Raw genomic sequence first — 23379 nt, 5'->3', positions numbered from 1 at the left:
AGTGAATAAAACTGTCTTGTTCTCGTAGGGGGCAAGCGAAAACTGGCGGGAGGAAGGAAGCACGAATCCAGAGAGGGCGAGGCCGAGCGCAGGCCACCCTCTCTGACAGGATGGCAGGTGAGGGTGCCTCTGCCTTCCCAGGGTCCTTCCAGCCCAGTCTCTCTGGACAGGGGGATGAAAAAGCCCCATCCCAGGGGATTCCTGATGTCAGTGTGGCTCCTGTAGGTCCCAGGAAAAGACGGGACACAGACTCTCCCGCACGGTATGTGACCTTGGTGGACAAGGGCCACCAGGTGGTGCCTGGCACCAAACAGGCCTTCGAGATTGGTTGGAAGAGTGGATTACGTATGTAAAAAGTGTTTCACTAGATGTAACAAATAATGTTACCAAAAATGCAATCAATCTGTGTCTGAAAGTGTAGTCTTTGTTTCCAATATGCATAATGCAAGTTTTGTGGTGTCAATTGCCTGAAATTATGTATTTTATTACTTTAAGACCTATGTGGAGGTTATACGCTCGGATCTATGAAGACAGAGTACAGGTGACCAAGCAAAGATTGGTACAAAGATCCTGCACAAAAGTCGTTCATTAATGACGAGGTTGCATAACCAGCTAAAAAGAATACTATGTGTACTACCTGAAAATGCATCAATAAATAACCACATAGTTTTCCTTTTTAATTGGCTGTGGGTCAACTTTTACATATCAACTAAATAACACAAACGAACCTGGTTGCTAGTCAGTTTGCCTAGTTTTACAGCAATTTTATGCCGATTTGCACACAGATACAACACTAACAACTAATAAAATACAGTAAGTAATGGTGAGATAATAGATTCTGAAACACAAGAATTCTCCACAGTATGAAATACATGTTTTCAGTATCATCACTGAATTTCAAAGAAAAAAAAAAGCCGCAAAAAACAACAGAAAAATTCTGCTTTTAAACATTTTTAATCGTGTTTATTTGGCTTATGTTTTAAATATATAAATTCCAAAAATATATCAAGACTGTCTGATAACGACTTTTACAGCCTCCAGTTCTGCCAACGTTCCCACAACACTTCCGGGCGACACTGACGTCAGTGGATGTCGGGGGGGGGGGGGGGGGGGGGGCGGTGCTGAGACACAGTCCGAGGGAAGGGCGACCTCAGCGAGTCCAGTCACAGTTATGGGACAACCTGTCTACCCCTGACATCTTTCCTCCCATTTAAATTATCCTTCCTTTTTGCCCCCAAATTCTTTCCTCTATTTCTAGTTCCAGTGTAAAACCTCACCCTGAACTACGGTGACCTCAGGGGAAGGAAATTCAAAACGCGATCCCAGAGGAGCCGACCACGCTTAGACCCCAGTTCTCTAAAGCACGCCGTCAATCGCTGGCGGTGGCCCAAAAGCATTCTTTGTTTCTTTTCCAGGAGGACGGTGACTCTTCGTACATTTCCTAAAACCAGAACCGCAACAGGCGTTCAGACAAAGCACTTCAATAACTGCAAACAGACCTGGACAACGCGGGCAGAGGGGCCTCACACTGCTGAAACCTGCCCCTTTCACAATCCAGGGAGCATTTACGCGGGACGCCGAGACAGCAGAACGAATGAACGCGTTCCCGACACTTAAGGACGCCCAGCCCCACGGGAGAAACGACGGACAGGGAGCCTGAACGAGAGAGGGGCAGCCCCGGGGCAGAGTCCACGGCCAATCCCGCCGGGGGCCGGGCAGGAGGCAGCCTGGGCAAGGGCGTGCGGAAGGGGAGCCAGTCTTCAGCCTTAAACGCTTTTTCTTTCCAAACACACATGCTACTTGCACATGTCTAAAGACGCTGTTCCAGAGGCAGAGGGGTGTCTCCATCAGGCGGGACCGGTCACAAGGATACTCGTGTTTCCGTGTCTGAACGCTGCTGACCAGTCACGAGGTAACTCGCGTCTGCACTTATATTAATTTAACTGATTTTAAATACCTTGCTGACCGGTCACGACAGAAAAGCAGCCGGAGGCACGGACGAGTTCTGGCTCGAAACAGCCAGTCAGCAAGGCTAAGCGACCGCCGCAGAAGCTCTTACGCGGGGCTGGGCTGCGCTCTGGCGAAGCTGCTCTGAAGCAGGGGCCTCCCTCCCTGCCCACCTGTGGCCTGTGCCAGAGATGATCTCGGAGCACAGGCCGGGACGAGAACCAGGCGGGGGAGCGAGGACACCCCACTTTCTCCTCTCACGCTCTGGTCAGCTCTTTTGCTGTCGGAACAGGAACCCAAATTCAGCTGTTCTCTGAACACCTGCACCCCCGCCGCCCACTTACCTGGGGGCCTGCCCTCTCCCCTGCCCCCAGGCTCACAGCTCACCGTGGGGTGCTCCCCAGCCCCCCTCTTCAGGAGCCTTCCTCCCGCTGTATGGAGACAGTGGTGGCTGGTTCAGAGCAAGCAGCAGGTATCTGAGCTGCACTAAGACAGTGTCCGTTCACCTATCACATCCTCTGACCCCAAAGGCTCCCCTTATAACCACGGGCTCCGCTTCTATTCAGAAAACAGGGTCACTACGTTCCACAGGCTGGGGCAGAGGCGGCTGGCGCGTCCCGGCACCGGGTGACGCTCCTGGGGAGCCGTCGCCCTCCGGCCCTCACCTCTGGCCTCTGCTCCACCGACCGGCTTCCCCGCGGCGGGGAGTCTGGGCTCGGGGCACAGACAGTCCCACCACCGAGCCCCCGCCCGGGGAGGTCGGGGAGGCGGCCTTTCCGCTCCCCAGGAAGCTCCATCCCACCAGAGCGCCGTTTGCTCCTCCGACGGCTGGACGTACAGATGGAAAGAGAGGTACCCCTTCCCAGCACACTTTTAAACTCACTGCATTTTCTCCGAGGACACAGCGCCCCACTCTCCTCTAAAAGGAGGCTCTCTAGGGGGTTCTTGAAGAATTTCTATTTTAGAAATTGCCTAAGTGGCCTCTCAATATTCCCGCTCTCTGAAGGAAAGACCCCCCCATTCCCGGGAATTCTAACCCAGGGGCACCGTCCAGACGGGGCTTCTAAGGGTTTCGCTTGTGGAGGCCGGCTCCATGCCGTGGATTCTGGGGGCGTGTATTTTCCAGGCTTAACAAACCTTGGAAAAAAGATATTACGTAACCACCCTGTTTCACAGATAAAGAAAACAAGGTCTATAAAGTCAGGGGAGACCCATGAACACAAACTCTGTATGTACCTTTGTCCTTAAAAAATTCCTGAGAAAAATCACATCAAAGGCGAAGTTAGATATTTCCTTCACTTACCTTTTTCCATATGGGCACCCTGGCTTTTAAAGCATCAATGGCGTAGCTCACGGCCTCGAGGGACGCGGCCCTGTGGGCCGAGGACACCGCAATGACAACGCTTGCTTCGGACACGGGAACCAGGCTTTAACAGATGGAGGACAAAGTCACCACCTTCTATAAATCTACGTGTTAGAGAATCTACGGCAGGGGAAAAAACTCGCGAGAAGCACTCAGAGCCACGCAGCCACTTCTGCTTCACCGACACATCCAGGTTCGTTAGAAACGGAAGGAAAAGAGAGTCTGTCCCGGCTGCGCTCAGCGGAGGGGACGCCGAGGCTGCGGGGATGCGTTAGCGTCCATCCACCCACTGCCCCTGTCCGATGGGCACCGACCAGAAAAACTTCCACTCGCTCCACACACGACTGGTCCAAACCAGCCAGGCACAGTGGCAGCAGATGCCAGCGAAACAAAGTTACCAAGTGATGAATGTAACCGAGAACTTCAAATACCAAACAGCAGTAAATACTAAGTAACAGAATCGACATTAATAATTAATAAAATTAGTCATTAATAACAAAATAATGATCGGTGACCAGTAGAATATGATCGATACAGTCTCAATTGCCGGGTTCTTTTTCAAACCTCGAACTCCACTCTTCTTAGAGACACAACAAGGGAAACTAGCCTAATGTCCTCCAAAGGCATTTACATTAAAAAACATTTTCTTAACACACTGTCATATAAATAGCGTCTAGACTACAGAGCGGTTCTTAAAGGCCTCAGGACGTCAGCCCAACCAGCAGCAGCGACGGGCTCAGGGCCCCGGGGTCCTGAACACTGGGACTCGGGCGCAGCCTCAGGCGCCGTCCAGGCGTCACAGCATCAGACAACACGCACAGGTCACAGACGCAGGCCGTCCAAACTCACCACGGAACGGCGGCCTCCACGTCTGCCACACACAAACTGGCCCCCTCCCCGGGACAGGGTCCCCGTGAAACCACAGGGTCCCCGTGACACCGCAGGCTCAGAGCCGGGCTGCGCCGAGCTTGGCGTGGACGGAGGCGGCCTACCCGAGCCTGTGGAAGACCGCGACGTGCTTCACCGGCCACCTCTGCCGCACGTCGCTACAAATTCTCCTGACTTCGTTTTCTGCCATCGGGATGTATGCTTCATACTCCAAGCTGATGACTTTTTTCCCTTCAAAGTTATTTCTTGTGGTCCCTAGGAAACAGAAGGCGATTGAAATAAGGTTCCTCCTAATCATAGAAAGGATGGTTATTTTTTTTAATTATTTTTTTACTGATTTTTCAGAGAGAGAGAGAAGGTTAGAGGGAGGGAGAGAGAAACATTGATGTGAGAACAAAACATCGATCGGCTGCCTCCGGCACGCCCCCCACTGGGGATCAAGCCCGAAACCTGGGCATGTGCCCTGACCGGGGATCGAACCGGCGGCCTTTCGGTGCACAGGGTGACACCCAACCAACTGAGCCACACCAGCCAGGGGGAAAAAACGTTATTATTGAATAGACAAGTAGCATACCAATCTGTCTAAAAATTACTTTGAAATATTTTAAAAGTGAAAACGAGAGAAAAAAGATAAGTATCGCAAAGGTAAGAAAATAAAACACACTGACTAGGCAGGTGGATGGAGACACTCCCGTGACAAACCAGGACATGTTTCTTTTCTGACAGCGTTTGACACGTAGAAGGAAAACATTGTTCCTGGATTATCGTGAAGTCATCACCATTTTCCCTCAATATTTGGAAAATACAGAACTCTCTCTGCCAATGACGTTTACCCTGCTTCTATCCTGCCTTTAACGTGTTACCGTGAAGATTACTAGAAAACAACCGCTGAGGAAAGGCGGCCTTGGCTGACTGCTCAGCACCCTCCGTCCTGGGCGAACACCGAGCGTGGGAAACGCCCGCGGTGTCCACCGCCTCACGCCGTCCACGGGCCGGGGATGCACGACTCACCTACAAAGAGGGACACGGCACCGCAGAGGGGGGAGGTCACCAGCTGCGAGACTTCTCCTACCGACAGCTTCTCCGCCGTGAATTTTATTATATCCTTGGGTTTCTCTTCCACTTCGTTCCCACCTCTCCTGGAAACAAGACAGTGATAAACCTCAGCAGGCCTCCAGAGGCAAAACACCCAACTCACGGGCTGCGTTTCAATCCACAGTTTTTCTACATCAGATGTGTTAGGAGGCATGATCTGATCTGAATAAAAATAAACGTTAAATTTTAAAAAAAATAACATCATTTATTAATATCCCTGATGAAGCAAGCTTGATATAAAAAGGCATTTACCATTCATGTGATCCCTTAAAACAGAGGTGGGGGGGGGTGGCCCTGCCAAGGCCTCACCAAGGAGAAGCGGCTCCCACCATCACATTAGGGCCGAGTTAATTAAATGTTTGCCCAAACAGAACAGGCTAATTTTTCAGTCGATGATAATTTTGTACGGCCCACAAGTGATGTTATAAATATCCAGATGGCCCTTGGCAGAAGGGCCCTGACTTAACACATAGTCTATGTCGTACGCCTATTTCTTCCCAGCTCAGGAACTGCTGCTCTGTCTCCCGGTGTGGTTCCAATCGCGAGTCCTTCATCCATACGCACATCTACCCACTGCGCACCCCAGCCCGCCTAGAACTGCCTCTTCCTTTATCCGAAAAGGCTCAGGGGCGGGGGGGGGGGGGCAGAAACGGTGATTCCACAGGGACCCGGGTGCATTTCACCAGGGGCACAACCCCAGCCGAGGAAGCCAGGAAATAAGAGGATGGGCCGCGCGCTGTTCCCCAGAGGCTGACCGGGCCCCTGGCCTCGCATTTCTCATCTCACTCGCTGAGCACTTAGCACGTGCTCGCTGAGGGCCGGCGACTAACCCACACCCTAGACACAGCCAGGGAACAGAAGCCTTGGCTCCACACTCGGTGCCTCTTCTGGAAGGACAGAAACAAAGCAATGGACAGAATTACAAGTAGGTAAGACATGGAAGCAAACAGGGCCCAGACGGAGCGTGGGGTCTGGGAAGGGGGTCATTAAGGCAGAGGACTGTGGGAGGCCTCTCTCAAGAGGTGGCTAAAGCTGAGGCTGATACGCAGCCCTGTAAAGAGCAAGGGGACAGGCCCCCAGGCAGAGGCGGGGGGAGGGCAAACACAAGGCTCTGGGACAAGTCAGAGCTCGACCTGCCCCAGAAACTATGGGCTGCTCGGGGCCCAGGGAGCAAGGGGAGAATAGACGGGCCGAGGCTGGGCAGGGACGGCGAACCCTGTGGGCCACGGGGAATTTGGATAAAATCTTAAATCCCGTGGCGCTTCATCCACGTAAAAGATGAGGGAAAGACGACTCGGAGGCGTTAAGGGCTCACTCAAGGCGATTCCAACCAAGGAATCTTTCTAAGTCCAGTGTCCTTCCCCCGCCTCCTCCAGCTCCCGGAAAGCAGCGAGCAACTCTCCTGTACCGCTGGATTCCGCGATGTTTCTGCCTTCTGGACACGCCGCCTGAGCTCCCTTCACCCCCTTTTTCTTGCAGTAAGATATAGGGAACCCAAACACGGTCTATGAACTTCAAACCATACCAAGTTCCCACACCTGATTCTACAAGGACACAGATTCTAAAACTACATGCTTCGCCCGGCCGGTGTGGCTCAGCAGTTGAGGGCCGACCTAGGATCCAGGAGACTAGGGTTCGATTCCCGGTCAGGGCACATGCCTGGGTTGCGGGCTCAGCAGCCGATCAATGACTCTCTCATCATTGATGTTTCTATCTCTCTCTCCCTTTCTCCTTTCCTCTCTCTGAAATCAATAAAGATATGTTTAAAGAAAATAAAAATTAAAAAAATAAAACTAAATGCTTTTCAAACCCTGTCAAACACACTCCAACGGTACACTGAGTGGGTGAGTCCGCTCTAGCCACACACACACACACACACACACAAGGAACTTCAACTGCAGCCCATCATTTTCCGAATAAATCCCGAACTCCAAAACGTAGCATTTTTCTAAAATCATGGAAGTGAAAAGATGGCCACAGTTTCCAAATAAAATAGAGATGCACGTCTAACAAGGAATTCTCCCGTTATTTCTAAAACGTGGGACTAGGGAAGACCCAGTCTCTGCGGCATGGAGGGGAATCTGCTTTGCAGTATTTGTTCTTCGCTTTTGGGGCACTGCCCTCCAGAAGGCGCAGGGAAGAGTGAAAAAAATACTCAAGCATCCCTGGCTCCTTCCTTTCCTTAATGAAACCAAGGTTTTAGTCTCGATTCTGGAGAAAACCCTACCTAACTGAGAAAGTTTTCTTTCATTCCTAATGTACTCAAGTTTTTCGTTGGGCATGACTGTTAATGTCTACGCTATTTATTCTTTGGGTGACGATAAATTAAGCCTCACTCTGGCTGTCTCTCCAGGCTACACTGAGAAATGTTCTTATAGCTCCCCCACTCGGATGTGGTCTACGTGTTTGGAAAGACGGGGAGATGACATGGTCCTACAGCCACCTGCAGCTATGATAATACAGCTGGGTTTTCATGTACCCGGAAAAGCGTAAACTTCCTTTTCGCAGTGATCTTTTCACTTTCCTGCTATGTAACTGTTCTACATTTCTCTGTGCCCAGGAGAGCTACCATCCGGCATCGATAAGCGCATCTGTAAAAAGTACACAGAGAGTCCAATAATCTGAGTGCTCACGTTGGCTCTGCCGCTTATTGGCTACGTGATCATAGGCTAGTTTTCTAACTTCTCTGAATATCAGTTTTCCCTCCTGCAAAACAGGGATACTGATGCTCCAGCGTCCAACACGGTGCCTGGCACACAATAAAATCTCAATGAACCGTGTTAAGTGAACAGGATGAACATATCCAAGTGACATTACATTAAACTGCTCGCAACAGAATTGATGCCGAGATGGCAGGCAGGCATTCAGAAGCCTGTCTGCACCGATACAGGGCTGCCGCTGTAACAAAGAGCTGCTGCAGACGACTTACAAAGTGTGCAGTCAGAGCAAACCGCATACAAGGTATCGCCGGTATGGCCCCTCTCCACAGGCAGGTTTAGAAAAACATACCTCACGCACTCAAGGGGCTCCACAGCACTACCCTCCGCTAATGGGGGGGATGATGGCAACTTCGTCCCCCGACTGAAGCAGGAGGAGCTGATCTCCAAGCTCGACATATTCCTGACGAACAGCCAGTATCACCTGGTTTCTGACATCAGCCAACCTGCAGGGAAACAAGGACAGTAAGAGGGGTCAGCGCTGTTAACCTCCAAGGGCCGCAGCTGCAGCGAAACACTGCGTGGATGTCACTTTGTAGCAGCACCGGCCGTTACGAATTAAAGTAGCTTATACTCTGCGGAGAAAGGGCACATCCCCTGAACCTGCTTATTCAACACCAAGAACACGGCAGACCATCGATAACTCTTTATTGGATGTTGCGTGTCTTGGAGAATTAAACAAACAAACCAAAAGTAATAATAATAATATTAGACTGAAGGCAACATTCAGACCAGGTCAAAAAAGAAAAAAAGAAACATTTCCTAATCCCAGGAGCCTGCTAAGTGCACAAGTACACTCCCCATCCCTCGAAGTTCCCACAAGGCCAGGTGTCGCCCCGCAGGTAAAAGGTTCAAGGTAAAGCGGGACAGAGGCCCCACCGTGTGCCACTGGTTATCAGGACACGTGAAGAGCAACTTAAAAGATATAAAATAACAAATGTGGAGTTTTTCTTTGGAACATCCATTGTGGTGTTTCTTTTACACGTTAAACATCTGGATGGACTCCAGTGGCAGTACTAATTTCCTGAACACCTTCAAATAAGCCACTTTTATAATTTGTTCCAAAAAGAACTTGAGGGAGGAACAACAGCAGTAAAATTGCCAATTTCAACACAGGAAAGATCAGCTCTTGTAAAACACAGATTCAGTAGCTGCGAGGGTTTCTTCTCATTTTTCTTTTAATCTTAGGCATTCCTAATTTCACTTCTCTAAGGAAGCAGCAGGACATAAAAGCTTAAAGCACATATTTTTAACAGAATTTGTAAAAATTTCACTTAATGTTATAAAAATGCAGAATCTACATTTTCAATAATTTGCAAACTACAAAAGGAAATACAATCACGTCCCTCAGGGAGTCCCCGAGCTCACCGTGTTTTTCAGTAAACTATCTTTAACCTTTCTTCGGGAATTGTGCATTTTTAAATACTAGAATTTACATTTTCAGTGCGGGTCCAGGAAAATAGAACTAATGACCCTTTCTGACATTAAGGAAATCAAAATTAATCTTTTTAACTTTTATTATGGATTCATTTACACACGTTTTAACTATTAAAAAGTGTTAATCATATGCATTCTGCAAATTTGTAACTACCCTGGATGTCGCGTTTCTATCTCATTCCACAGCTGCGATGCTTTTATTTCTTGTGGCACAGAAATGGTCTCTGAACGAATCCCTGTGATTTCGGCACTTTTTGCAAAATACAACACTTCGACCTGCAAGGAGAGAAAATGCTTTTACTACAACCCAGTCCTCTGCTGACTGTCCACGCTGAGTTTTGTTTTCTGAATGTATCACTTTTTAACAAAGACAAATTTTACAGGTTAGAGAAAATTAAATCGCCCATAGAAATTTCAGTATGTCCGCAAGTTCACATTTTTGGAAAATGCTTGTTTTAAGCACAACGGGCACTAATTTCCTGACTCTCTTTATTTCTACACACGGCCTTGCTCGCCCACATCTAAAACCCAAACCCCAGCTCCTCAGAAACGGTGAGGTCAGGTGGGTCTCCAGCTGACAAAACTCAGCACCTTTTGCAAACCCTCGGTGAACAGGTGTCTGCGCGAAGAGATGAATGACATAAAATAAACGACCAACGCAGCCAGAAGCCTGTCTGCCGGTGTCCCCTGACCTTTGGATCCAGTCTCCCCGCACTGAACCCGCCGCCCAGGGCTGGGTTATGCAACCGACCCGGCCTGGCTTTTACTCGAAGCGGGCGGGTTGGAAATACCGGCTAAGCGGGTCTTGCCGGCGCACACCTGGCCCGGGGCCGCCAGGTAGGTCCCGGGGCCGCCAGGTGCGCGGCCCACCTGCCGCGGACACGCTCCCCCACTCAGCGGCCCGCGGACGCGGAGGAAGCGCGTCACCCGGTCCCTACGGCTCTTATCTTGGGGTGAGCGCTTGGTAAGGGATGTGGTTGTCTAACCAGGACGCTGTGCACCTGAAACCGATACAAAGTAACACTGAGCGTAAACCACAACCGCAAACAAGCAAAATGAGCTTAGAGGTGAGAGACCGAGAGAGACACAGAGACAGAGACAGAGACACAGAGACACACAGAGACAATGCGCATCTTTTAAATAACGAGCACCCCGGGGACCGGGCAAAGGGCGAGGCGCCTCCAGGACGCGGCGGGTCAGGGCGCCGGGGAGGGACCGGGGCCGGGCAGAGCCCCCAGGCCGGGGGGGCGGCAGCGGCCCCGGGGCCCGCGGGGAGGGGGCCGGCCTGGGGAGGGGCGCAGTGGGGTCGCGCGCCCGGGAGGGTCCCCAGCCTTACCTGGCAGCGCAGCACCATCCCGACCCTGCCCGCGGGTTCGGATCCCGGCCGCCGAGGCGGAGGCGCAGGTCCCCGGACCGCGCAGGCGCACCTGCGGGCCCCGGCAGCGCACGGGGCATGCGCACCACTGGCCCCGCCCCCTGCCTGAGGGCTCCAGCTGCGGGTCGCAGCTGCGGGCCCCCGAAGCGGGCTCGCGGGAAGCTGTTTCCGCGGCCTGTGGGTGCGGTGCGGTGGGAGCTACAGGTGTCACAAAGCGGGGACAGGGCAGGCCGGGCCCGCGCGCCTCCGCGGGCGAGGGGCCGGGCGCGGGACAGCGGCCCCGGGCTCCCGGACAGCGCCACCTGCGCGAGGAGGCCGGGCCTTGGCACGGCCCGCAGGCTCCCCTTTCCTCCCACCGTCCTCCACCCCCAGCCGGGCCGCGCTTCTGCTCCTGGGAGACCTCGAGCGCGCAGCGCGTCAAATTTGCATTTTCCTGTTGGCCGGCTGCCCGGTCGTCTGTGCGCTCAGGACCCGTCCAACCCCTGCAGCTTGCACCCCCAAATCCGTGTGTCATTGCTGGTTAGTCATGTGGATGGAAAGGGGCGCCCCTCCCTTGGGAGCTCGCCGTCCGGGTCCCGGGCGTCACAGGGCATGAATGGTGCCCAGGTGTCCCACCAGGGATACTGTTACCTCCCACGGGCGGGGGGGGGACAGCCTGCTCACCTGGGCTCTGTGCCCCGGGAGGTCTTCACCCTGGAGGGGGGGGGGGGGGCTGGAGCTAACGCGGCCACCGGGAGGGGGGGCGGGGATGGGGGAGTTTCACTGGCCTAGCCAAGCCCGAGGGGCACGGAGCAGCCCAGAGAGGCCCCGAGGGGAAGTATTGGCGAGGCGGGCGCCCCCTGCAGGGGAGGCCCGAGGTGCCAGGTGGGGGTCCGCGCAGGGAGAAATGACCAAGGCTGGCGAACGCCAGCGTCTCTGCTGGGAGCGCCCTAAACATTGAGGGTAAAGACGTCTGTTCCCCGGGAACGATGGCAACGGCCTTGGACTCGGGGACGCCCAAGGCCAGGCGCGGCCTGTGCGCCTCTAAAAAAGGGCCGAGAACAGAAGCATGAGCCAAAATGTCACATTCGGTCACCCTGGTGCTGATAAAGGCCGAAGCCTGGCAGGCTCGACCTGCCAAAAATAAAAATAAAAAAATTCTTGGGCAAAAATCCAGTCAACCAGGAGAATAAGCACTCTAAAAAAACTCTAATATAAAATTTAATGGAAAATATAAATAAATAGAGATTTTAATCCATTTAAATATAAAACAAAAACATCAATTGTGGGATTATGGTTATGGGATAAAATGTAAATGATATCAGAAACTGCCCCAAGTTGGAACATGTAGTTACAAAACATGGATTCAAGCCTCAATATTTTTCATAATCTTGTTTCTTAATTTTAGAAGGATCTGTCAGGGACAACTAAAAAAACTATTCTTCTGAATAAGAATGTGGTGATTTCTAATTCCTTCAGTTTCATTTCGGTTAAATTCAAGTAAAATTAAATTCAAATTTAATTCAAGTAAAAAATGATAGTGTATAGTATTGTGGCATTTTTTAAAATTTTATCTGTGCAACTTTAATGCGCAGAGGAAAGGGAGGGACTAGCATTCACCAAGTGATAATGGTTACTCTACATGAGTAGTGGAATTGCAGGTGATTTACAAAATATATTTTCATTTATTTTAGAGAGAGAGGAAGGGAGAGGGAGAGAGAGAAACACTGATGAGAGAGGAGGGTCATTCGGGTGCCTCCTGCACGCCCCCTGCTGGAGGTCGAGCAAACAACCTGGGCTTGTGTCCTGACCAGGCATGGAACTGGCGACCTCTCAATACCTGGGACCACCTTTCTTGAAGCAAATTGAAGCCTGTACTCATATGTTATGTTAAAAAGTAAAGGAAATACGTAGCCCTGGCTGGTGTGGCTCAGTCGGTTGAGAGTCCTCCCCTGCACAGGGAGGTTGCAGGTTGGATTCCAGGTCAAGGCACATGCAAAGGTTGTGGGTTCAATCCCCAGTAGGGGGTGTGGCAGGGGAACCGCAGGAGGCAGCCAATCTGTGTTTCTCTTCCTCTCGATTCCTCTCTCTCTCTGAAATTAATAAAAACACATTAAAAAGTAGAGGAAATACACTTTCGAATCTCAGTCCACAGCATAAACTATATATGCACCTTTTATTACTGTGCAGCCGAATTTGTGAAAATATCTCTGTCCGAGAATGTTGGAACCGCGTGGCGTGAGATCTGTGATCATTTGACTAATATCTTTAACATATTTTTGGCGGTATTTTAATTTCTCATTAAAAACTAGATGCAGTGGTTAATTTTTGGAAGACTGGTTGAACCGTCTTTCAAGAACAAGTTACTCATTTTAGGAGATCACCTGGGGCTTCAAGCACTTTTCCACACAGGTGCCTGGCAAAGACGTCCAGCACGGAGTGTCCTAACACACAGCCGGCCAGTGTGCAGAATACTGTTGATTCGGTTTTGCGATTGAACGAAATTATTTACAAAGTACCACGTTCTTCTTGTGTACGTTTATTCCCTGGTCGTCTTGAATAAAAACCGGAAAAGCAGCATAAACTGTACACGCTCCTTAGTTTACTGAGTCAGTGGGGAGAGGCGCCCCCCCTGGTGGCTGGTCGTGCCAGTTGCAAGTCCTTCAGCCCGCGAGGACAGTGAATGCCAGGGCTTTCTGCGAGTAAGTCCTTCACCCACCACGTTCTAAAACCAGCATCCCCCCGCCCGGTGTCAGAGGCCAGGGGAGGGCTAGGCCGCACATTTTTATTTCTGAAAAATCTAATATGTGCACAACAAATACGTTACGAAAAACAAAAAGAAAAATGCACACACTCCCCCATTGAAAAACACAGCTCTTTCTAGGAGCGTGGTGAGGGTCCAGAGAGTTCCTCACGCTCGTTTTCCTGACACTCAGTGTCCTGACAGCCATTGAGAGAGCTGAGAACAAGACCCTGAAAAGTCACAAAAGGGCCGTTGGTGAAGCAGAAGTCTTTATAGAAATAGGAAGCTCACCCCTTCGAAATAAAAAATTGACCTGAGGCAGGAGCAGGTGCCGGTGCTGAGCCCGGGGCCCCGGCTGGAAACCGGGAGAAGTCCTCCTCTCACAGGCGCCGCGCCCACCTGTCTGTCGCACGCCTGTGGGCCATCAGGGCGCGGAAACGACTGATGCCCGAGTACACGCGAGACCACAGCTGTTGCCTCTCCTTAAAAACGGCAGAAGTTCTGACGCCCAAATAGAACTGAGGTGAAGGACGGCCCGAAGGCCAAGCTCACCCTGGCATAGCGAGGGCGCCCTGGGCATTGTGGTGTAAACCCAGGGCTGAGACCTTGGAAACAACCGAGAGAGAGAAGAGCGCCGAGCGTGGCCGGCGGAGGGTGCCTGCGGACCTCACTGAGAAAAATCCCCTTCAACCTGTTCTCACCCCGCCCATGCCCCAGGGGCAGATCCTTCCTCCTCCTCGGTTCTCAGGGGTGGGCCACATAGGAAACGTTTAGACACCCGGGCCCTGGGATCTCTGTCACAGCTACTCAGCTCCGATAGCACGCCGCGAAAGCAGCCAGTGACAATACGTACATGCAGGAGCGTGGCGCTGCAGGACAATTACTTATCGAAACAGAAGATGGGGCCCGGCCGGCGCGGCTCAGCGGTTGAGCGTCGACCTAGGATCCAGGGGGTCGCGGTTCGGTTCCCGGTCAGGGCACAGGCCCGGGTTGCGGGCTCGATCCGCAGTCAGGGGCGTGCAGGAGGCAGCCGATCAATGACTCTCTCATCATTGATGTTTCTGTCTCTCCCTCTCTCTTCCTTTCCCTCTCTCTGAAATCAATAAAGATATAAAAAAAAATTTAAAGAAAAAGAAGATGGGCCCATCTGTCCCATGGGCTATATTTGCTGACACTTGTAGTGTTACTCAGAAAGCAAGGAAAAAAGATGGGAATTTCCTCACAGAAGAGTCAACTCCATCATAATCAGCATAAATAGGTCTGGAGAAGTCTTTCCATGTTAAGTAGCAGTAAAATAAGAAACAAACAGAAAACAAAATATAAACAAACAAAGGAAATATATTCCAGCAAAAATTAAACAAAACTAATGTGAAAAAATGTAGTATGAAAATATTAGAGAAAAATATGTGATATTATGGAAAGCAAACCCCCTAACAAAGAGAATACCCGCCCCCCCCCCGTCCTTCACAATGAAGGAATTTATAAGGACACACGTTCATGTAAGACTTCGAGGATACAATAAAACTGCAAAGTGGAAATACCGTCTCTAAGGAAATATTGAGGACGAACCTATGAACCGAGCAGAGCCACAAGCACGGGAGAAAGAGAAAAGCCACCGCAGGCAGCCGAGGGCCGCTGGCCGAGCGCCGACCGTCCCGGGGAGGCTCTGCACCCGCTGCGCTGGCCAGTCGCTGTGCCGTGCAAGGGGGTGGCCACAGGGCCTGGCAGACCCTGCCAATGTGGTTAGTGCAATCAGGGAGCTGGACTGTACATTTAAATGTTTTCAATTAACTGAGACTTAAATAGCCACATATGCTAGTAGCTATTTACTGAACTGTGGGCCTCGAGGTAACTGGAGACAGTTACAACGACACAGAGGAAAAGTAAAAACAGTTAAACAATTAAGAGAACACAGTAAATATAGAGCAGGTATAAAGGCCACAGGACACAGAGATAACCTGTGTCCCTGGAACAGAAACCCAAACACATGGACAGCAACATGAATTTTAAATCATCGTAGAGGATGATTTTCCCAAATAAAGGAGTTTACACTACAGAGTCCAAGAGCACAGTGTATTCCAATAAAATCCTGAAACATCCTGGACAATAAAATATTTCCTGGTTCTTATTGAATTTTAAGGATAAAATTCCTTCAGGTATCCAGGAAGAATAAAAACATTACTTAAAAATTGAGCTACTGCCCAGCCGGTGTGTCTCAGCTGGCTGGGCGTCGCCCTGTGCACCAAAAGGTTGCTGGTTCGAGCCCCAGTCGGGGCACATGCCCGGGCGGTGGGCTTGATCCCCAGTAGGGGGCTCACAGGAGGAGCCCATCGATGTTTCTCTCTCTCTCTCTCCCCCTTGCTCCGTCTAAAACCAATAAAAACATATATATTTTTAAAATTGAGCTACTTTTTCATTTCTTCACAGTAACATTTAACATCAGAAGATCTGGGTCAGTGTCTACAAAATGCTGAGGGAAAGAAACTGGGCCTAAAATGAGTCTCATTCTGACACATGTCATTCGGTCATAAAGACGACCGGCAAATTTGAAAGAACCTGGAAAATGCAGGGCATATACACACATCACAAAACCTTTCTCACAATAAGATCCAGTCGAGCTGGAAATGGCATAAAAGCCAGTGTGAAAAAGGACCCGTGGAAAACGCTGAGTCCATTTAAATATATAACCAAGTTTAAATAATCACGAAAACTCTGCTTATAGAATATAAATACCTTTTCACTTTAGATGCAATTATCACAGTAAATTATCTCCAACCTGGTTCCCCAGGAGCACAACGTGAAATGAGGGGTCCTGCAAATGTGGCTCCGGGAGGATGTGGGGGGAATCGACAGGCAATCCCAGGGGGCCCCCCAGAGCATGGGTGAGAACCTGACGAGACGTGGCAGCCTGAGCCCTGAGTTTCCCTCTTCGGTCCCTGAAAATGATGGCACAGGAGGAAAAGGGCCTGGACCCGCAGGGTGGGGAACAGGGGAGACAGGGAATGTCGGAACCCAGAGGGCCGGTGGCTGATTTCAGGTCTGGGTTTTGGAGTTTTGGGGGAGGGGTCGGTTTACTTCCTCACTGGAGGATATGTTTCTTGATTTTATATATTTATTGATTTCAGAGAGAGGAAGGGAGAGAGACAGAAACATCAGTGATGAGAGTCATTGATCGGCTGCAGCCCGCAACCCGGGCCTGTGCCCTGACCGGGAATCGAACCCCGATCTCCGGGATCCTAGGCCGATGCTCAACCGCTGAGCCACGCCCGGCTGGGCTGTTTCTTGAATTGAGAGAGAGAGGAAGAGAGAGACAGAGAGAGAAACATCGATGTGAGAGAGAAACCTCAATGGGTTGCCTCCCTCCTGGGGATTGAACCTGAAACCCAGGTATGTGCCCTGAGCGGGAATTGAACCCGCAGCCTTCTGGTGTTCGGACTGTGCTCCAACCAGCTGGGCCACCTGGCCGGGGCTCAGCTCTGGTTTTGATGGAGCAGCTGGACTCAGGCGTTCCTGCTCCAAGGAATATCTCAGCTGGGACACGTGTCCCGCAACCACCAGCAGGCACCGGATGGCGGACCGAGGTCGCCGAGGGAGGAAAGCGCGTGTGCGGGCCCCGCCGTCAGCCCAGCTTCATCTCCGAGGGCATTTCCCAAATGCTGGAACAGAGAGAAAGAGATTGGGAAGAGCTAGCAGACCCACAGGACGCTCTGAGAAAACAATAACCCGAAGAAGGAAGAAAATAGATCTTAGGGCAAGAAGTATTATAAGAGATAAAGTGACTGTACGCCCCCAAAAAGGGTCAATTCCAGAGAAAGGTATAACAGTCCCCACTGGCACAGACCAAATAACATGGCTTCCAAACGCAGAAAACGAATAGCGACAGAACTGACAGCAAAGGGGGTCCACCCACAGCCCCGGGTGGCATCTTAGCACATGTCTACCAGTCACTGGCGGGCACACAAGCAGACACAGTCAGGAGGCACGGGAAGGACTCGGGTACAACCACGAACCCGCGTGGACTGACCGACACGCAGGACAGTGTCCTACAACCGCATAAACCACGTTCCACGATTTTTGTGCACGTCCCTGGAAAGCGACTCCTCGGCAGGCACGCAGTGCCGTGAGCGCCATGGCCTCTCCAGGGACCCCGGGGCTTCCCGCTCCCTTTTCTCACCCAGAGAACACCAGCGGAGCCCGGAGCCCGGGCGCACCCGAGCAGGAATCGGCAGAGCCCGCAGCCGGCCCATCCCACGTGGGCTTTCAGCTAGCGGGGGAGTGGCATTCTTCCCCGACACAGCCGTTGGGGTCGGGCTCGCTGTCGCTTGTTACTGGAAGTGCCCTCGCTGACCCAGCCAGCTCGGTGACAACAGTGTAGAGGGCCATTGACCAGGCCCGGCCCTGACTTGGCACCGAGGCTCAGCACAGAGAACAACACTTGTGAAATCGTGATGTTCTGTCCTCTGCGGGAGCAGCCGGCGATGGACAGACGCCTCCCTCGGGGCCTGGAGGCTGCCCACAGAGCCCAGGCTCCCGCAGGGGGCCGCCCCTCCTGCACTCCGAGGGGCAGGGCCTGGGGAGGGGACAGGGTGGGAATGGGCTCCTTGTCCTCGGGGAACCGGGGGCGTAGGTAAGAGGTGATTCACTCCCTTTCCCAGGGAGACCAGGCTACTCCCGTCACCAGGCAGGTGAGAGGGGGCTCCGAGAGGGGGCTCCGGGACGGGCCTGGGGCGCGCAGTCTCAGCGGGATGGGGGGAGCCCCGGGTGTGCCTGCTGGGGGAGCCGCCTGGTTGGTCCCTGTGCCTCTGCTGGGAGAGAAGCACCTAAGGAGAGACCGCGGGGGAGGGTGCAGCCTCACCTACCACCGCTCAGGGGCTGCGATGAAGGAGCTGAGTGTGTGGGGACCGCAGACAGCTGCCAGGTTAGGCACCCTGCTGCCCGCCGCGGTGGCCTCCCGCAGGGGCTCGGGCCACAAGAAGCTGGGGGGGGCAAACAAATGCAAGGCGCAAGGGGTGGAGCGATGGCTGGCTCTCCCACCTGAGAGACTGGGAGTGGCGGGCCCTCCAGGGCCCTCAGGAAGGCTCATGCCCGGGCCACACGGGGAGGGTCTCAAAGCAGGGCAGGGACTCACATCAAACTGGAGGTTGAGCTTTTAAAATAACTGGGTTTTAAGGGCCCGGAGTGACTGGGAATGTACAGGCTCTAGCCCAGGTCGCTTCGACAAGAGTGGAGAATGGTTGGAGGCAGTGGCTGGAAAAAATATCTTTACGTAGGTCCAGCCCGCTGGCTGGAGACCCTCAGTACCCCCACGGGGTCGGGAGGACTCTGCCCCGCCCTCCCCAGCAGCCGCCTGGGGACGGACCAGGGGACCCCGGCAACTGGCAACAGGTCAGAAGTGGGGACGGCGCGTCGGGCACCGGCACCTCCCCAGGTCGCAGTGAGCTGTCGGCCCTTCTGCAGCTCCTGCCGCAGGGGCTTTGCGGGAACAGACCGCGGTGGGGAGGGCGAGGCCCCGGGAGGCCAAGGCGCGGGCCCAGTGGTTACCCAGGTGGCAGTCCGCTGGGCAACCAGTCAAAACCGACGTAGGTGCTTCTTTTGAAGAGATAGGAGGCTGACTGTTCTTTCCTAGGTGACAGCGATGTCCCATTTTTTTCCTATCTGTTGGGAGACGGTGTGGTTTTTATCTTAAGGTCTAATTTTAAAAGATTACTCTCATCCTTAAAAATTCCTCAAGGGCGTTGGGGACCCCTAGAGTAACCTTGGAAAGGCCAGTGGGATGGGAGAGCAGAGGGCGAGGGGAAAGCGTAGGTTTGCCCTCAGGTTTCCGGCAGGGCCAGCGGGGGGCGGGGGGCGCAGCGGGGGGGGGGGGGGCAGCAGAGCCCCCCCGCCCCCCCCCCCGGCACCTGCAGCGGCCGCCCAGCCCAGCTCCCTGTCGCCCGAGAGTGCGCACACCCAGGTGAGCCAAGACCTCGGTGTTTCAGGAGAGATGGAAATTTCAGGTTTTTATATAAATCTCATCATTTCAGTGTTGGCGATTATTCAGAATCTTCCAATAGCGCTGTGCGGGCCAAAGGCAACATCTGCGAGCTGATGGGGCTGGTGCGCTGCCAGCGGCCTCTGGCACGGCACTGGGAGAGGGAGGGGACCGAGCAGGGGAATGAAGGCTCAGGCCGGTCAGTCACCGTTGCTCCTAAAATGAGTTCTTGGGCCAGAGGCATCTCAGGCTGGAAAGGAAACTTTGCAGGAGGCCTGAGGGTTAGAAGAATCAGGACAGGTTCTGCCAACAGTAAAGGGTGAGGCACTGGCCCCAGGATGACGTCACCTGCCACAGGGCAGGAGGGCTGCAGGGGGGACGCTCAGGGCCAGCCGAAGCCAGACCTGCTCCGGTAAACACACAACAGGATGTGCTCCAGGTAAGACCAAGAAGATTTTTTTTTAATGGACCAAGGGTTGGAGGGAACTTCTCAAACCTAGAGCGTCGGAGACGCCTTGGGAGGGAAGGAAGATGCAAATGCAGGCCTCCTGCAAACACATTTGAAGCCCAGAGGAAGAACCTTTGAGAGCCAAAGGCCGGTGCCTTCGTCCCCTGGAAGAGATCGCAGAAGCCGACTTGGGGTAGGTGGGTTGGGGACGTGCTGGTCCACGTTCAGCGATGAGGTCAGAGTTGGTGACCAGCAGCCCTGAGAAAACGCTACACCCAGAAGACGGCCATGAGGCGAACATCTTGGTGAAACGTGTAACCCAAGTAGGGCTGGATATATGAATTTCTAAGACAAGAGCTCCTCGAGCATTTGAATGGCTGTCCGAGCCTCCTAACGGGTCTCCTTGCTCATGACCTTGACCCCTGCCCTCTGCTGTGAACACAGCAGCCCACATGACCCTTTGGAGAGTTAAATGGGGTCACAGTACTCCTCTGCTGAAAATTATTCCACGGTTTCCCGTCTTGTTTGCAGTAAACGCCAGAGGCCTTAACACGGACCCAAGGCCCTGACCTGCCCTCGCTGTCTTCTCGAACGCCATTCCCTCCAAACCCACTCGGTGCCCGCTCTGCCCCAGCCGCGCTCGGCCCGGCCGCGCCCGCATATGCTCAGGGCCTTTGCTCCGCGCATTTCCTCCGCTGAGGGCGCTTCCCCCAGGTATCTGCAGTGTCCCTCAGCCCCGCTCCGTGACGCCATCGGAGCCTCCACGCGTCCCTGACCACCCAGCACAAAGAGCAGCCTCCCCCCGGCTTCCTCTCCCCCCAGCCCTGCCTATTTCCCTCCTGTCACTTGTCACTTTTGTTTATTTGTTTATAATCAGCTCTTCCCACTAGAATGCAAACTCCACTGTAATTCTCTCCACGGCCGTATCTATCCCCAAAATCTAGAACAGTGCCCGGCGCATAGTAGGGGCTTGATAAATGTCTGTTGAATGAAGAACTGAACGAGCGAATGAGTGAACACAGGAAGGGAACTTCCAATCCCGTGAGAAAACGGACAGCCACCGACCAGGGAACGACTTAGAACGATCTGAAAGAAACTTCCAAAAATTTAAAAGCTGTGATTCCCCTCGCCTGTCCCTCCACTGTGTGAGTAATGCCGGTGACATGAAGTTCAAAGAATGGGTGTTTGCTTTCTGGGAAGAAGGCAGGCCGACTCCTTGAGAGCTGTTGAAAGATCAGAAAGGAGTGGACAGAGCTCCAGCCCGCATGAAGAAATCTGCTCCGAGCTGGGCCAGCGAGGGGCCACGTGTGGGTTTAGAACCAAGCGGAGGACGTTCTGTCTGAAAACTGTCACCGAGACCCTGCCAGACTCTCATCAGGACCTACGACTTCTCTGGACTTTAAAAATTTTTTTTTTTAAAAAGTCCATGATTTAGATATAGTCTCAGAACGCTGGCTGTCATCAAGGCCTCGTAGTGACAGAGGTCCCCGGGGAATGTCCTGGCTTTCCGTACGTGCTAAGCATCCTTTGTCTGTTAATGAGTATTTACAAATGTGAGCAGATGAGAGACATGTGATTGAAATGTTTTCTCCCAAAGGCTTTTATTTTCTCTCTCTCTCGGGCCACGGGCACGTCTGTCTGTCCATGTTTGTTAATTCCCCTCCCCGGAGGTGCTCAGCCTCAGCCACCCTTTGCTGCTAGGAGTGGATGGGACGGCTCAAGGCGCAGGGTCAGTAACTTAATTCATTACCTAATATCAGGCATCTAACATCACATTAATAAAACGGCCTCAACTGGAAGAGACCGAGGGACAGAAACGATTCCCAGGCTGCAGTAATAAATTTCTATATTTGCGATGGGCAAGGCTTTCGCATTTTTAAGACTTGTCCTGGCTTAACGTTTTGAATTTTAACTCTCTTTAGTTTCAAAAGTTTTTCAAGTTCCAGTGCAGAAAACAGAGCTTTGCCTTTAGAATAATTTATTTTAATTCAAGTTTAATAGACTCAAGATGGGGAAGTGACTCAAAAACAATGAAATGTGTTTTTCTGAGCAAGCGTTTTAGGTCCTAATACAAAACAACATTCAAATAAAGCCACGAAGAATACAATTTTTAATTAGGATATTTATGGGGCCGGTTTTTCTTGTAGAATTATACAGAATTATGTGCCCCACTCTCATTAAATGGAATAAGGCGCTCGACAGTCCAAACGTGACTGGAGACCAAAGAGTTTCCTCATTTCTTGGAACCGAACGAGACCTCGTGTAGGTTGCCCTGTGATTGATGGGACTTTTCCTGGTCTCTTCACAGAGAGAATTCTCTCTCTTCGGCTCCATCTGTGGACCCCCCGAATTTCACCACGTCGTTACCCCACCCTCCTTCATATTGTAGACACTTGGGATCGATTTCCTCTACTCATTTTGGGGGGAAAAATGAATGAACACCTGAGTGCGACCCCTCGCCAAGGACAAGTAATGACACATGAGTCCAATTTCAGTCAAGGACCCCACCTTGGAGGGGGAGATGGCATGTACATACACAGTTATTTTCCGGGGCGTGGTGTGACCTGGGTTGCACGGAGCCCAGTTCCAGAGACGGAAGCCACCAGCTCCGTGCGTGTTGGCTCAGAGTCGGGAGAAGGCAGGCCAAGCCCGCCCTCGAAGACAACCTCATCCCCTGCGGTGTCTCTCAACTGTCCCTGGAAAACCAGACGCGTCCTTGCCATCGGTGACGTCCCAGAGCGTAGGAGACGCGAACCTGTGGCCCTGCACGCATCGGAGCCTCTCCCAGGGTTGGTCAGTGTCACCTGTCTTATTGCTCGTGGGGGGAGGCGAGAGGTCTGGAGCAAGCAGCTACCTGCGGGGCTAGAGAGGGAGAGATTTTTCCGTATCTCAGTAGGAAGGTCGGTGCCTCTGGGTGGTGTAGGCAACGTGTTAGTTACCCATTGCTGGCAGCGCCGTCCAAGTTTATCCCAGAGTCCCTGGAAACCCAAGGTGTATTTCCCGGTCCTCTGGGTAGTCCGAGCGAGTAAAATACATCCCTGTCTGGCTGCAGCATTTCATTCCCATCTTTGGAGCACATCGCATTGCTGATCACGTATCGCCAGGGTCAAAAGAATGAAGCCCAGGGAAGAAAACAAATCACATTTAAAGTATTCACTTCAGAGGAAGAGGGAAACAGTGAGTGTTTTATTGGCACTTGTAGTAAGTTTTTTCTTTTTTTTTTTCTTAATTTTAAGTTGCTTGGATGTCAGATATCAACCCTGGCCATTCTCTTGCTGGAAATTTGTTCTGTGTCACCAAGAATATCCCCCATAATCTTTTAGAATAATTTACAGACTCCCAGGCTCTTACAGTATGATTTGTAGCCAGGGAGCCTCCCAGCCAATGGCAGCCACTCTCGCAGGCTTTGTAAGTTT

General features: G+C 52.2%; 1 protein-coding gene across 5 annotated transcripts; it reads right to left on the bottom strand.

Moving 5' to 3' along the window:
- Window positions 1–668: 668 nt before the first annotated feature.
- MOCS2 (molybdenum cofactor synthesis 2) lies at window positions 669–10853 on the bottom strand. Of its 5 annotated transcripts, none has more exons than XM_087815264.1 (6): window positions 10784–10853; window positions 9602–9723; window positions 5210–5337; window positions 4303–4453; window positions 3251–3374; window positions 669–1441 (listed from the first exon to the last, which is right to left on the bottom strand). In XM_087815264.1, the coding sequence occupies exons 1-6, from the start codon at window positions 10799–10801 to the stop codon at window positions 1370–1372; spliced, it is 615 nt and encodes a 204-aa protein (XP_087671390.1). In that variant the 5' UTR covers window positions 10802–10853; the 3' UTR covers window positions 669–1369. The 5 variants fall into 5 exon arrangements, with proteins under 5 accessions (XP_087671390.1, XP_016055283.1, XP_016055284.1 ...); XM_016199797.2 differs by lacking the exon at window positions 10784–10853 and adding an exon at window positions 8303–8456 and having other exon boundaries at window positions 9602–9687; XM_016199798.2 differs by lacking the exon at window positions 10784–10853 and adding an exon at window positions 8303–8456 and having other exon boundaries at window positions 5210–5334; window positions 9602–9687.
- Between the last annotated feature and the right edge of the window lie 12526 nt (window positions 10854–23379).

The sequence above is a fragment of the Miniopterus natalensis genome, chromosome 3 (genome assembly GCF_054644295.1).
Source record: "Miniopterus natalensis isolate mMinNat1 chromosome 3, mMinNat1.hap1, whole genome shotgun sequence".
Lineage (NCBI taxonomy): Eukaryota > Metazoa > Chordata > Mammalia > Chiroptera > Miniopteridae > Miniopterus > Miniopterus natalensis.
This window is presented reverse-complemented; position numbering and strand designations above follow the sequence as displayed.